The following is a 12898-nucleotide window of genomic DNA, read 5'->3' as shown; positions in this document are numbered from 1 at the left end:
CTGTTTTTTAATATGCTGTCTAGGTTGGTCATAACTTTTCTTCCAAGGAATAAGCGTCTTTTAATTTCATGGCTGCAGTCACCATCTGCAGGGATTTTGGAGCCCCACAAAATTAAAGTCTGTCACTGTTTCCACTGTTTCCCCATCTATTTGCCATGAAGTGATAGGACCAGATGCCATGATGTTAGCTAGCTTAATGTTGAGTTTTAAGCCAAGTTTTTCACTCTCCTCTTCACTTCCATCAAGATGCTCTTTAGTTCTTCTTTGCTTTCTGCCATAAGGATGATGTCATATGCATATCTGAGGTTATGATATTTCTCCCGGCAATCTTGACCCAGCTTGTGCTTCATCCAGCCTGTCATTTCGCATGATGTACTCTGCATATAAGTTAAATAAGCATGGCAACAATATACAGCCTTGACATACTCTTTTGCCAATTTTGAACCAGTCCATTGTCAATGTCCGGTTCTAAATGATGCTTCTTGACCTGCATACAGATTTCTCAGGAGGCAGGTCAGGTGGTCTGGTATTCCCATTTCTTTCAGAATTTTCCACAGTTTGTTGTCATCCACAGAGTCAAAGGCTTTGGCATAGTCTCTAAGCAGATGTAGATGTTTTTCTGAAACTATCTTGGTTTTATTGATGATCCAGTGGATGTTGGCGATTTGATCTCTGGTCCCTCTGCCTTTTCTAAAACCAGCTTTAACATCTGGAATGATGGTTCATGTACTGTTGAAGCCTAGCTTGGAGAATTTTGAGCATCACTTTGCTAGCATGTGGGATGAGTGCAACTGTGTGTTAGTTTGAGCATTCTTTGGAACTACCTTTCTTTAGGATTGGAATGAAAACTGACCTTTTCCAGTCCTGTGGCCACTGCTGTATTTTCCAAATTTGCTTGCATATTGAGTACAGCCCTTTCACAGCATCATCTTTTAGGATTGTTTCCATTGTTGCCCTTTAAATAGGTTCATCAATACTGTCTTTCTAAGTTCCATATATATGTGTTAATATATCATATTTGTTTTTATCTTTCTGACTTACTTCATTCTGTATAATAAGCTCTAAGTTCATCCACCTCATTAGAACTGCCTCAAATGCATTCCTTTTCATGGCTCTGGAATATTCTGTTGTATATGTATACCACAGCTTCTCTATCCATTCACCTGTCAATAGATATCTAGTTTGCTTCCATGTCCTAGCTATTATAAATCGTGGTGCAGTGTACATTGGGGTATGGATGTCCTTTCAATTATGGTTTTCTCAGGGTATATATAGCCCACCAGTAGGACTGTTGGGTTGTATGGTAGTTTTTTTTCTAGTTTTATAGGGAACCTTTATCCTTAAAACAATAGTAAGGCCTATTTTTGTGCCTAATTCTTTCCCCTTTTAATCTTTCTGACGCTTTAGGGAAAAGTTGTACAGTCATACTAAACAGATGAAGACTGTGAATATTTTAATTCTTACAGATGGTGAGAAATTTCAAAATCATAAGTCTTGATTTCATTTTATTTAACAGTTCTTTCCTCAATTTATCATTCTTCTCTCACATATTATCATAAATAGAAAAAACGAATTCAAGAGTCACTTTTAACCCTTTACTTGGAAGTCTCCCTAAGTATAAAACCAGCTTTTAAGTATTTTCTTGAACATAACTCCAGGATATAATTTTGCAAAGCTTTTTATCACTTTGTAGCAAGAATCTTCCTCCTTCTGTTTCTAATAACATGTTCCTCAATTTCTTCTGAACTCTCACTGAGGCATACTTAAAGATTAGATTTCTACCAATAGACTGTTGAAAACATATAGGCTTTCTTTCAAAGTTCTTCTAGTCTCTGCTCACTTGACTGATTTCCAAGTTATTTTCCAAGTTTTTAGGTACCACTTCTAGGCATCAAAATCTGCATTATTTTTATATTGTTTTATGATGGATTACCGCAAACTTAGTATCTCAAAACACAGATATATTGCAATTTCTGTCAGGAGTCTGGCATGACTTAGCTGGGTGCTGTATTCAAGGTTTTATAAGGCAGCACTCCAGGTGTTGACTGAGCTGTATTTTCATCTAGAGTTTCAACTAGAAAAGCTGCTCTCAGCTTATACATATTAACAGAATTAATTTTCTTGTGATTTTAGGACTGTTCACAGTTCCTGGCCACATTACCTTTTCCACAGGCCTTCCTTCAACATGATAGCTTACTTCTGTAAGTCATCAGGAGGGAAAATTATTTCTAAAGAAGGGCTGAGTCTCTTTTTAAGGCCTTCTGCCTGATTAAGTTGAGCCTTTCCAGGATAATCTTCCTTTTGGTTAAAGCAAAATCAACTGATTTGGGACCTTAATTTTATATGAAAATTCCTTCATCTATGCCACATTCCATTGTTTAGCAGCAAAGGGAGGTCATTAGGTAGGCCTTGAATCATGGAGCTACCCTCATTGCGTGCCAAGCGGTAAAGTATGTGAAGTCCTCCGTCCAGTATTTGACATATACTAAGAGCTCAGTGAAATTAAAAGACGCTTACTCCTTGGAAGAAAAGTTATGACCAACCTAGATAGCATATTGAAAACAGAGACATTACTTGGCCCACTGAGGTCCGTCTAGTCAAGGCTATGGTTTTTCCAGTGGTCATGTATGGATGTGAGAGTTGGACTGTGAAGAAGGCTGAGTGCCGAAGAATTGATGCTTTTGAACTGTGGTGTTGGAGAAGACTCTTGAGAGTCCCTTGGACTGCAAGGAAATCCAACCAGTCCATTCTGAAGGAGATCAGTCCTGGGATTTCTTTGGAAGGAATGATGCTAAAGCTGAAACTCAAGTACTTTGCCACCTCATGTGAAGAGTTGACTCATTGGAAAAGACTCTGATGCTGGGAGGGATTGGAGGCAGGAGGAGAAGGGGACGACCCAGGATGAGATGGCTGCATGGTATCACCGACTCGATGGATGTGAGTCTGAGTTAACTCCGGGAGTTGGTGATGGACAGGGAGGCCTGTTGTGCTGCGATTCATGGGGTCGCAAAGAGTCGGACATGACTGAGCAACTGAACTGAACTGAACTGAAATGAAGAGCTCAATAAATGTTAACACCTCCTGTCTTTCAATTGTTCAAAAGTCTCTGTTGGCACCATAATCTCAGTGCCCAGAGGGATGTGTTACTCAATGAAGTAAATCCCACTGAAGGGGAGGAGGATTTAAAGGAGTTTGCCACCACCTAGCCAAAGGAGTGGAGAAGGCAACAGCACCCTACTCGAGTACTTTTGCCTGGAAAACCCCATGGACGGAGGAGCCTGGTTGGCTGCAGTCCATGGGGTCGCTGAAGTTGGACACGACTGAGTGACTTCACTTTCACTTTTCACTTTTATGCACTGGAAAAGGAAATGGAACCCCACTCCAGTACTCTTGCCTGGAGAATCCCAGGGACGGGGGAACCTGGTGAGCTGCCATCTCTGGGGTCGCACAGAGTCGGACATGACTGAAGTGACTTGGCAGCAGCCAAGGGAGAATCAGATTCTCTGACTTATAAGAGGATGCTTCATAGTTTTGGAAAATCTGGAGAGAGGAACTATTAGTGGAGACTTGAAGACCTAAACCAGAGAACTTGGAAGGAATACATATGCAGATTAGGTTCTAGGCAATTTTTCAGTTCATCAAGGTAGAGATTAGAAAGGAATTAAGAGAGAAGCATAGCCCAGGGAGTGTATGCCATCCAAACAAGTAAGATGGCTGTTATATTGAGATACATATAACCTTCAAGATATCCTCTTAGTTGATGAACAGGGCTTGGAGTTTAGGTGGCTTAGGATTATAACTGAGCTATTGTGTACATGGAATTCATTTGGTGTCTATACCTATTCCAGGTGGTAGAGGCAAATTTTAAGAGATGATATTCAGTTAAGATTGGCCTATGAACTAAAGTAACCTGAAAAGTGGCAAGTGTATCAGGGAAAACATCATGAAAAGAGACAAAGGCTGTTTGAATGGGATGGATAAAGCCCAAGGACTAGAGGATCCTATGGGACCAAGAACGGAAATGTAGGAAGAAGAGAAGCTCCCCAAGGTAGAAGCAGGTTCCAATCTCCAGGAGACCATGAAGACTGAAAGTAGAATGTCAGACCCACCACTCCAAGGAGAATAAATATAGGGCTTAATGATAATTAGTCAAGTCCAATAAAGATTGGGAAGCTTACATACATTTGGGAAATGAATGGAAAGATCAAGACTTAAGGGTCTAAATTAAGGCCAAGGTTTGTTTTTTGTTTGTTTGATTTTTACTTTAACTAGAAACTACATACCACAACTGCAGTCAGGAAGGCTGATCCTGCAGGTTCTTTCAGAAGTGGCTTCCCATCTCCTGAAGCTTCTGCCATGAGATAACAGGGAATATTAGTTATGGAAATTGCTGCAACATGGAAAATAACTTTCAACATTTTGGTATAGACTCAAATTAATGGAGATGCTGTGTGTCTCTTCTGCTACTGTTTTAGCAATTCTATTATTTTCTTGTTGTCTCAAAATGGGGAGATGCTTTTCTTTAGGAGATGTTGGAGAATGTAACCCAAAGAAGGCCTCTTAAGCATTTGAAATCCCATAGTCATTGACCTCCATATAGGTTAGGAAGGAAAAACAATGTAGGACAGTAGCTCTTGCTGCTTTTTCCTTCTAAGACTTTAAGACGAAGCCTACTGACCTAGAATTCTCAGAGCTGTCAGTTTGAGGGCACAGACAAAGACACATAGGGAGGAGAGTAGACTTCTCAATGATTGTCTGCCCTGGATGGCCTGGTTCAGATTTGGACAGATACTATGACACTGGAAAGGTGGGGTGTTGGTCTGTCCTGTTACACTGTCAGGCTCCTGTCATTCTTCATTCTGCATGAGTAACTGTGCTGAGTGTTGGGTAGGAGTTGAATGTGTGAGAATACAGGTTTTAGATGACTTTCCCTGAAGGGAACTGACACACTATGGATATATCCCCACATTAGGAGATGATCTGCCTGTGATTTGAGAGCGTTGGTTTATACCCCAGTGGACACAACCTTTGATCATGAAGCAGCGTGGTAAAAGTAAGATTTTATATTGACTACAGAAAGTGTAACATGCAAATCAATCCATATATTCAGTTCTTGCTAAAGACTGAATCCTTGGTATCTACTGTAACCTAACAAAATGATCTCTGCTGAAGATGAATGCAGAGGCCTTTACTAGGTTTGTGTAGGTCCAGAACACACTAGTATTTCCCTCAAGAGTAAATAAATTTTACAGTTAAGGTGTTTACTAGGATCCTTCCTTTCCACTTCCAACTAGAGTGTCTGGGAAGAAATCCACTGAAGTCACATAAAAATCACCTTTGTCAGTTCCAGCAGGGATCTAGTAATAGTCATAGAACTATATCTTTGTTGAAGACCCTTTTTGTCCTTCACTGACTTATTCTCTGAGAAAAATACATATAAAATAGTGTGTATATTGAACACTTGTATATAAGGCACTTTTTCTAATAGTTTCCAATGTCAATGAGTCATTCCTTGTAGCTTTATGTGCCTCGGAGCTGATACTGGTGTGTCAATGAAAGAGGAGTAGAGATATGTGTAACAGGAACAAGGATGAGGAGAAGAAAAGATTCTTTTAGTTCTTGTCTACTTTGCTGTTGCCTACAAGGAAGGACTTTGGGGCTAGAGGTAGATTATTTACCCATTCTTGGTGGTGCTGGAAAGATTTTCTCAATGATTTCTCTACCTTGCTTATCATATGAAAATGAAGTGAAAATATTACTCTCTCAGTCATGTCTGACTCTTTGTGACCTCATGGACTATAACTTGCCAGGCTCCTCTGTCCTTGAAATTCTCCAGATAAGAATACTGGAGTGGGTTTCTATTCCCTTCTCCAGGGAGTCTTCCAAACTTAGGGATCACACCCAGGTCTCCTGCATTTCAGGCAGTTTCTCTCCTGTTTGAGTCACCAGGGAAGCATATAGTTTTGGTCTATTTGAATGCCAAATTATAGAGATAGATTTAAAGAAGACAGGAATCTATTCAAATAGGCAGAAATTGCAGCAAATTAATGCAAGTGTTAAGGATTGTAATATCCTCACTCTTCTGACTGATTGAACTTGACTTGGTTTTGAACCAATTTAAAGTTAAAAACATGAGTTAATCTTTCAAAGTAGTTGTCCTCAGACTTTATATTGACTGATGTTTGCCTGAGGATATCTTAAAAATGTGGATTCCCACCCCACTCACAGAGAATCTGACATGGAAGGTCTAGCTTTTTGGTCAGGAACTATGGTTTTTATAAATACCTCAACTTTCATTTTACAATGTTGCCAAGTGGTAAATCACATATTGAATAAAACTCTATTCTAAGAAAACATTTTTAGCGGAGAAAGGGTGGGAGTGTAAAAAATAAATTTGCCATTTCTGTTGGCCTGAACATGATGATGTATCATTTTACTCTCTTTACTTCTTAATTTCCAGTGGAGGCACTCTTTCTGTCTCAGTATTTGAATGAATACACATGAAAATTCAACTACTGTGCTAGAATGTTCAACCGAGTTAAATTTTTTAAGTCTTTAACTTCAAAGGATAGAGAAATGGAAAGGCCTGTGCAGAGGTACAAAGCTTTTTAAGGAGACAGGTAGGCTAGATCCAGAAACGCTGCTGACATGTGACTGAGTCTAATATGGTCAGAAAAATTACCTGAAATTTCTGATAATTTCAGAAATTATCAAAGAAATAAAATAGAATATTCCCCAGAGCTGTAGTAGGCCTGATTGTCCATAATGAAAATTTGGATCAAATGTTGTATGAAGTTAGCAACAACAGAAACACTCTGTTTTCTATATCCTGGAAATACTCTCCTATTCGTAGAATAGGTAGTAAGGAGTTTGCATACTAAACAAATGAAAAATCTTGGTTATTTACAGATATGTTATTAATGAAAGCAGACAGATGTCAGAGTTCCCAGTAGCAGCATGGTATTGCTACATGATATTATAGCACTATTTTTAATAGTCTTAAGAAATATGATTTGGATCCTAAGATTATCTGTCAACCAAATTAGTAAAGGAAAAAGTAAAGCTACTAGTGTAAATGATTTTTATTGTATAAGGTAAAAATTGAAAACAGTTATAATGAAAATTCTATCTAGTTCATACAACAATGAATGCTTGAGAGGGTATGGAGAAAAGGGAAACCCCTTGAACTGTTGGTGGGAATATAAATTGATACACCCATTAAGGAGAACAGTGTAAATAGTCCTTAAAAATCTAAAAATAGAACTAAAATGTGACCCAGCAATGCCACTGGGCAATTACCCAAAGAAAACCATATTTCAAAAAGACACCTGCACCCATGTGTTCACTGCAGCACCACTTGCAATAACCAGGATATGGAAACACCCTAAAAGTCCATCAACAGAGAAATGGATAAAGATGTGGTACAGATATACAATGAAATATTACTCAGTCATAAAAAGGAATGAAATTGGGTCATTTGTAGAGATGTGGATGGACCTAGAGACTTTTATACAGAGTGAATTAAGTCAAAAAAAGAAAAACAAATAGCATATTTAATGCACATATGTGGAATTTGAAAGGATTGGTATAAATGATCTTATTTATAAAGCAGGAATAGTGACATAGTTGTAGAGAACAAATATATAGATGTCAAGGGGGAAAGGAGGATGGGATGAATTGGGAGGTTGGCACTGATATATACATACTATGTATAAAATAGATAACAAATGAGAGCCTACTGTATAGCACAGGAAACTACTCAGTGCTCTGTGGTAACCTGAATGGGAAGGAAATCCTAAAAGAGAGGATATATGTATTTGTATAGCTGATTCACTTTGCTGTACAGTAGCAGCTAACACAATATTATGAAGCAACTATACTTCAATAAAAACTGTAAAAATTCTAGTTAGCTCAATACAGGATGAGGTGGTATAGGTGAGGATGCTCTGTGTGTGTGTATGTGTTTGGTGGTAAAGAGACTGAAAATGTACCAAGCTGGTAAAAATTTATTTCTGAATGTGACAGATAAGAATGAAAGTTAGTAATGACGTAAAAGGGTGATTCCTTTCTCTGTGTGTGCATTTTCAGTCATGTCCCACTTTTTGTGACCACATGGTACGTGTCCCGCAGGTTTCTCTGTCCATCATCCTAACTAATGAAATAATAAAATTAAATAAAGAAATCTCAATTGGTATCACAAAAGTTGACCAAAAAAATTTCGAAAGAAGAAATTATGGGTACATATAAATAAGTGACAGGAATAAGTCAAGTTTTTCATCCTTAAGTATATGCCAGTAGAACTGCTTTTAAACACACATCAAGACATATCCACCAGAATGTTCACAGCACCACTATTCATAAAAGTGAAAAATTGGAAACAATCCTGATGTCCTTTTACAGTCACGTTATAACTAAAAATGACATATTCATACAATAATAAAAACAATGTCATAGTGATATACAACAATATGGGTAAGTCACACAAATTTAAGTTTGAAACAAGCAAATACAAAAGAATACATATAATATGATTCCATATACAGGAAGATAAATACCTGTCAAAATGAATTTATGATATCACAAGTTTGAGTAATGACTAGTGTAAACTGTTAGGAAGTAGAGAGATTAATGATAAGAGTATGAGAGATTGTTCTGGAATATGGGCAGTGTTCTAATACTCCATCTGGCCATGCTTATGTGGTCAGTTTGGGATACTTCATTAACTATAGACACTGGGAGACTCTAATCTCATGGCATGATCTCCCCTATGGTTTGAGAAGTCATTGCTCAGTGGAGGAAGGATCAAAGAGACCAGGAAGAGACCAAAGCAGTCTTTGTTCCATGCCAGGAGGACTGTCAAGTTAATCTGTGTTGTTCCTAATCAGGGTAAAGTCACAGGCACATGTTTTATGGTTATTGGGCTCAAATCTCCCATGGTCACATAAACAGAAAGCAGATAATCTCAGACCTTATGTGGAAAACCCCTGAGAACCTGTTTGTTGTTTCCTGAGCTAAAAAGCCTGAACATGGTTGGTCTGAGACAAATTTGAGGGTACAGTTGGACAGGACTAGAGAAAGACTTATAGCTCTTTAGGGTAAGGGTCAGGCCACTGGGAAATGGTGATTTTCAGAGACTAGCAGGTAAACTTAGGCTTTATTAAATGACTTGTCCCCTGTGAAAAGGAGGAGAGCATAATGCTTTGTTTAATTTCCTGTTGTCTAAGAAAAACACAGATAACATTGTGTGGACATCTGTGTGACAGAAAAATAACATCAGATAACTTGTATTCTGAGATCTTCTGTGACATCCCCTAATTCAAAGTTTCCTTTCTATCACACCTCAGATTCTAAAGAGGAAGACTGTGGAGAATAGGCCTCTAACCCATATTTAGCAGAAATTCAGTAGAAGGGATATTGTTGATGACATAGATGTTATAAAAGTTCAGATATTTGTTCATTTTTCTAATCTATATTGATCTCTAGCTTGTTAAATTTCATGAATACTATTAATTCCAACTTGCTGAGATTGTCAAGAAGCTTTGAGCTATTCAAACTCAAGATATCTTCTCTGAGAAATAGCAATTTCTTGGACTTTTTTGTCCTAAGGAAATTGCACATGTATATGCGGTTTGGGTTTGTACATGAAAAGAAAGAGATCATTACATTGTCTCATTTTAAGACTTACATACTGCTACCAAGAACAAGATGGTATTAATGATGACAGATATAGGTCAACAGAAATGGAGGAGTACAGAGGATCTAGAAATACACATATGCATATATCTTACACTGATTTGCAAAGAAGAATGGAAAATCTATTCAACAAATGGTGCTGGGACAATTGGATATCCATGTGGAAAAAACCTAATCATTGAGCCTGCTTTATACCACACCCAAATAGCTCATCACACCACACTCAAAATAACTCAAAATAGACCAACCCTTAAATGTAAAAATTAACCTATTAAACTACTGGATGAAAGAAGAGTGAAAGACATTAATATTCATGGCCTTGCAGTGGGCAAAACTTTCTTAGGACACTAAAGTCATGAGCCATAAAAAAACTGATCAGTTAGACAATCAAAATGAAAAATTTGGCTCTCTAAAAATTATATTAAGACAATTAAAGGTCTAAAAAGAATGGAAGAAAATATTTTCAATGAATCTATCTGACAAAAAACTGGTATCCAAATTATATAAAGACTTACAGTTCAATAATATGTAGGAGAATGCAGTAAGAACAGGGCAAAGTGTTTAAATACCTAATTTCATAAAAGAAGATAGAGTGGTCAGTAAGTGCATGAAAAGATGGTCACAGCATCAGTCATTAGGGAAATTCAGATTAAAACTGCAGTGGGGAAACAGAACAAACTCATTAGAAAGGCTAAAATTAAGAAGACTGACAATATCAAGTGTCAGAGAGGATGTAGAGCAGCTAGAACATGCCTCACTGTTGGTAATAACCGTTTCAGAAACTTGTTAGGCTCTTGTGAAACACGCACACACCATACGACTCAGATATTTCACTTCTAGATATCTATCCCAGAGAATTAAAAATTTCCTCCACACAATGATTTGTGTATAGATGTTCATAGTAGATTTTTGCATAATAGTTAAAAACTGGAACTACTCAAAATGTCCATAAATAGGTAGATACTGGGTTGGCCAAAAAGTTCTTTTGGGTTTTGTGTAACATCCCCTGAATGAATTTTATGGCTAATCCAATAGCTAAACAAAATATGCTATACAATAAAATACTGCTTAATAGGGGAAAGATGGCGGAGGAATAGGACGGGAAGATCACGTTCTCCCTCACAAATTCCTCAAAAGAACATTTCAACGCCGAGCAAACTCCACAAAACAACTTCTGTAGGCTGGCAGAGGACATCAGGCAACCAGAAAAGCAGACCATTGTCTTCAAAAACAGGTAGGACAAAATATAAAAGACGAAAAAGGAGACAAAGGAGGTGGGGAGGGAGCTCGGTCCCGGGAAGGGAAGCCCGTCCCGGGAAGGGAATTTTAAGAAGAGAGGTTTCCAAACACCAGGAAACACTCTCCCTGCCGAGTCTGTGGCGAGCCTTGGAAACACAGAGGGCAACATAACAGGAAGGAAAAATAGATAAATAATTAAAACCAACAGATTACAAGCCCAACAGTAACTCCCCCAGCGGAAAAGCAGCACAGACGCCTGCGTCCGCCATTGGGAAGTGGGGGCAGGGCGCTTTGTAAGAATCGGGCAGGAACGCCCCACGCGCAACCAGAACGACCTAACTTGGGCTAGCAAACCAGACTGTGGGATAGCTACCACGCGAAAAGCTGGAACAGAAGACACCGCCAGGACCGAGCACAGAACAAAGGACGGAACGGAAAAAGCCGGCTGCAGACCATCCCCTGCCGGGGACAGGCAGCCAGAGCCGTAAGGACTGGAAAGGGGCAATTGCAGACCCGGAGAGACTTTACTTACCTAACTGGAAGCAGGCTCCTTTGCTAAGACTTCTGGGGGTGCTGGACAGTCACAGTCTGCCTCACGGGGTGCGCCAGCGGTCCACCCAGAAAGCTGAGCCGCAGCGGCGGAAAAGGTGACAAGCCGCGGCGATCGCGCTCGCCAAACTCCTAAAATAACTTTTAAATACGCAGAAAAATAAATTAGAAAGGAATCAAAATCATACACTACAAAAATACAAACAAAAAAGAAGGCAGTTAATGGTGACATTTAGGAACAAACCAGATATGAAACATATGAAAGGCAAAGCAAAATTGCAGAAATAAATGTTCATTATCAGTAATTATAAATGGATTAGACTCTTCTATTAGAAAGTAAATAGTCTCAGAATAGATTAAAAAGCAAAATGCTATTATATGCTGTCTAGAAAAGACTCATTTTATATCCAAGACAAATAGGTCAAAAGTAAAAGAATGGAAAAGGACATTCCAGGTAAATAGTTACTAAAAGAGAACTGAGATATCAGTGCTAAGATCAGATAAGTTAGACTCAGTTGAAAATTGTTACAAGAGGCAAGGAGGAACACTAAATATTGATTAAAATGTGAACCCATCAGGAAGACATAAACCTAGGAACCTAACAATAGAACTCTAACACATAGGAGGCAAAAATTGAGAAGTGAAAGCAGAAATATACAGTTCTAAAATAATAGTAGGAGATTTCAATGCTGTACTTCCCATATGCAGAAACAGTTAGAAGACCAGTAGCAAATAGGGGAATTGAACAATACTCTAAACCAGCTGTATCTGACAGACATAAACAGACACTCTCTCCAACCTCAGCTTAGTAGTGTTTCTGCTGAACAGATTTTCTCAAGAACTTTGTGGATCTTCTGTAAATGTCAGTGGGATTCACTCCTCTAGGCAAAAGCCACATTTATAGATAATGATAAAGTGAAAGTGAAGTCACTCAGTCGTGTCCGACTCTTTGTGACCCCGTGGATTGTAGCCTACCAAGCTCCTCTGTCCATGGGATTCTCCAGGCAAGAATACTGGAGCGGGTTGCCAATTCCTTCTCCAGGGGATCTTCCCGACCCAGGGATTGAACCCAGGTTTCTCGCATTGGAGGAAAACGCTTTAACCTCTGAGCCACCAGGGAAGCCAAAAATTGTTACAATTTTTAGATAATGATAAGCTTATGTTAAATGGGCACACAAAGGATTTCCCTTTGCCAGAGAAACCCTACCAAGCTTTGCCCTCCTGCTGAAACAGTACGAAATAGTACCCATAAGCTCACTAGAGGACTTCTAGTTTGGTTGATATCTGTGACGCAATCCTTATCCTCTATTTTTGGGAGGATGTAGTTAAAATGATTTTTATTTATTTCTTTATTATTTTTAATTGGAGGATAACTGCTTTACAGTATTGTGTTGGTTTCTGCCATATATCAACATGA

At 38.6% G+C, this 12898-nt stretch overlaps 1 protein-coding gene across 2 annotated transcripts in view; it reads right to left on the bottom strand.

Moving 5' to 3' along the window:
- The window catches only part of MRPL17 (mitochondrial ribosomal protein L17), a 127065-nt gene extending 116748 nt beyond the window's left edge, over positions 1-10317 (bottom strand). For both annotated transcript variants that reach the window (XM_060399974.1, XM_060399973.1), the window contains exons 1-2: positions 10263-10317; positions 4284-4351 (exon numbers count right to left, since the gene is read on the bottom strand). In XM_060399974.1, coding sequence (XP_060255957.1) covers positions 4284-4351; positions 10263-10302 — 108 coding nt within the window. In that variant the 5' untranslated portion in view covers positions 10303-10317. The remainder of the gene's footprint in view (positions 1-4283; positions 4352-10262) is intronic.
- Positions 10318-12898: the final 2581 nt, after the last annotated feature.

Source organism: Ovis aries, chromosome 15 (assembly GCF_016772045.2).
Source record: "Ovis aries strain OAR_USU_Benz2616 breed Rambouillet chromosome 15, ARS-UI_Ramb_v3.0, whole genome shotgun sequence".
NCBI lineage: Eukaryota > Metazoa > Chordata > Mammalia > Artiodactyla > Bovidae > Ovis > Ovis aries.
Note: the sequence above shows the minus strand (reverse complement) of the source record. Positions and strands in the feature narration are given on the sequence as shown.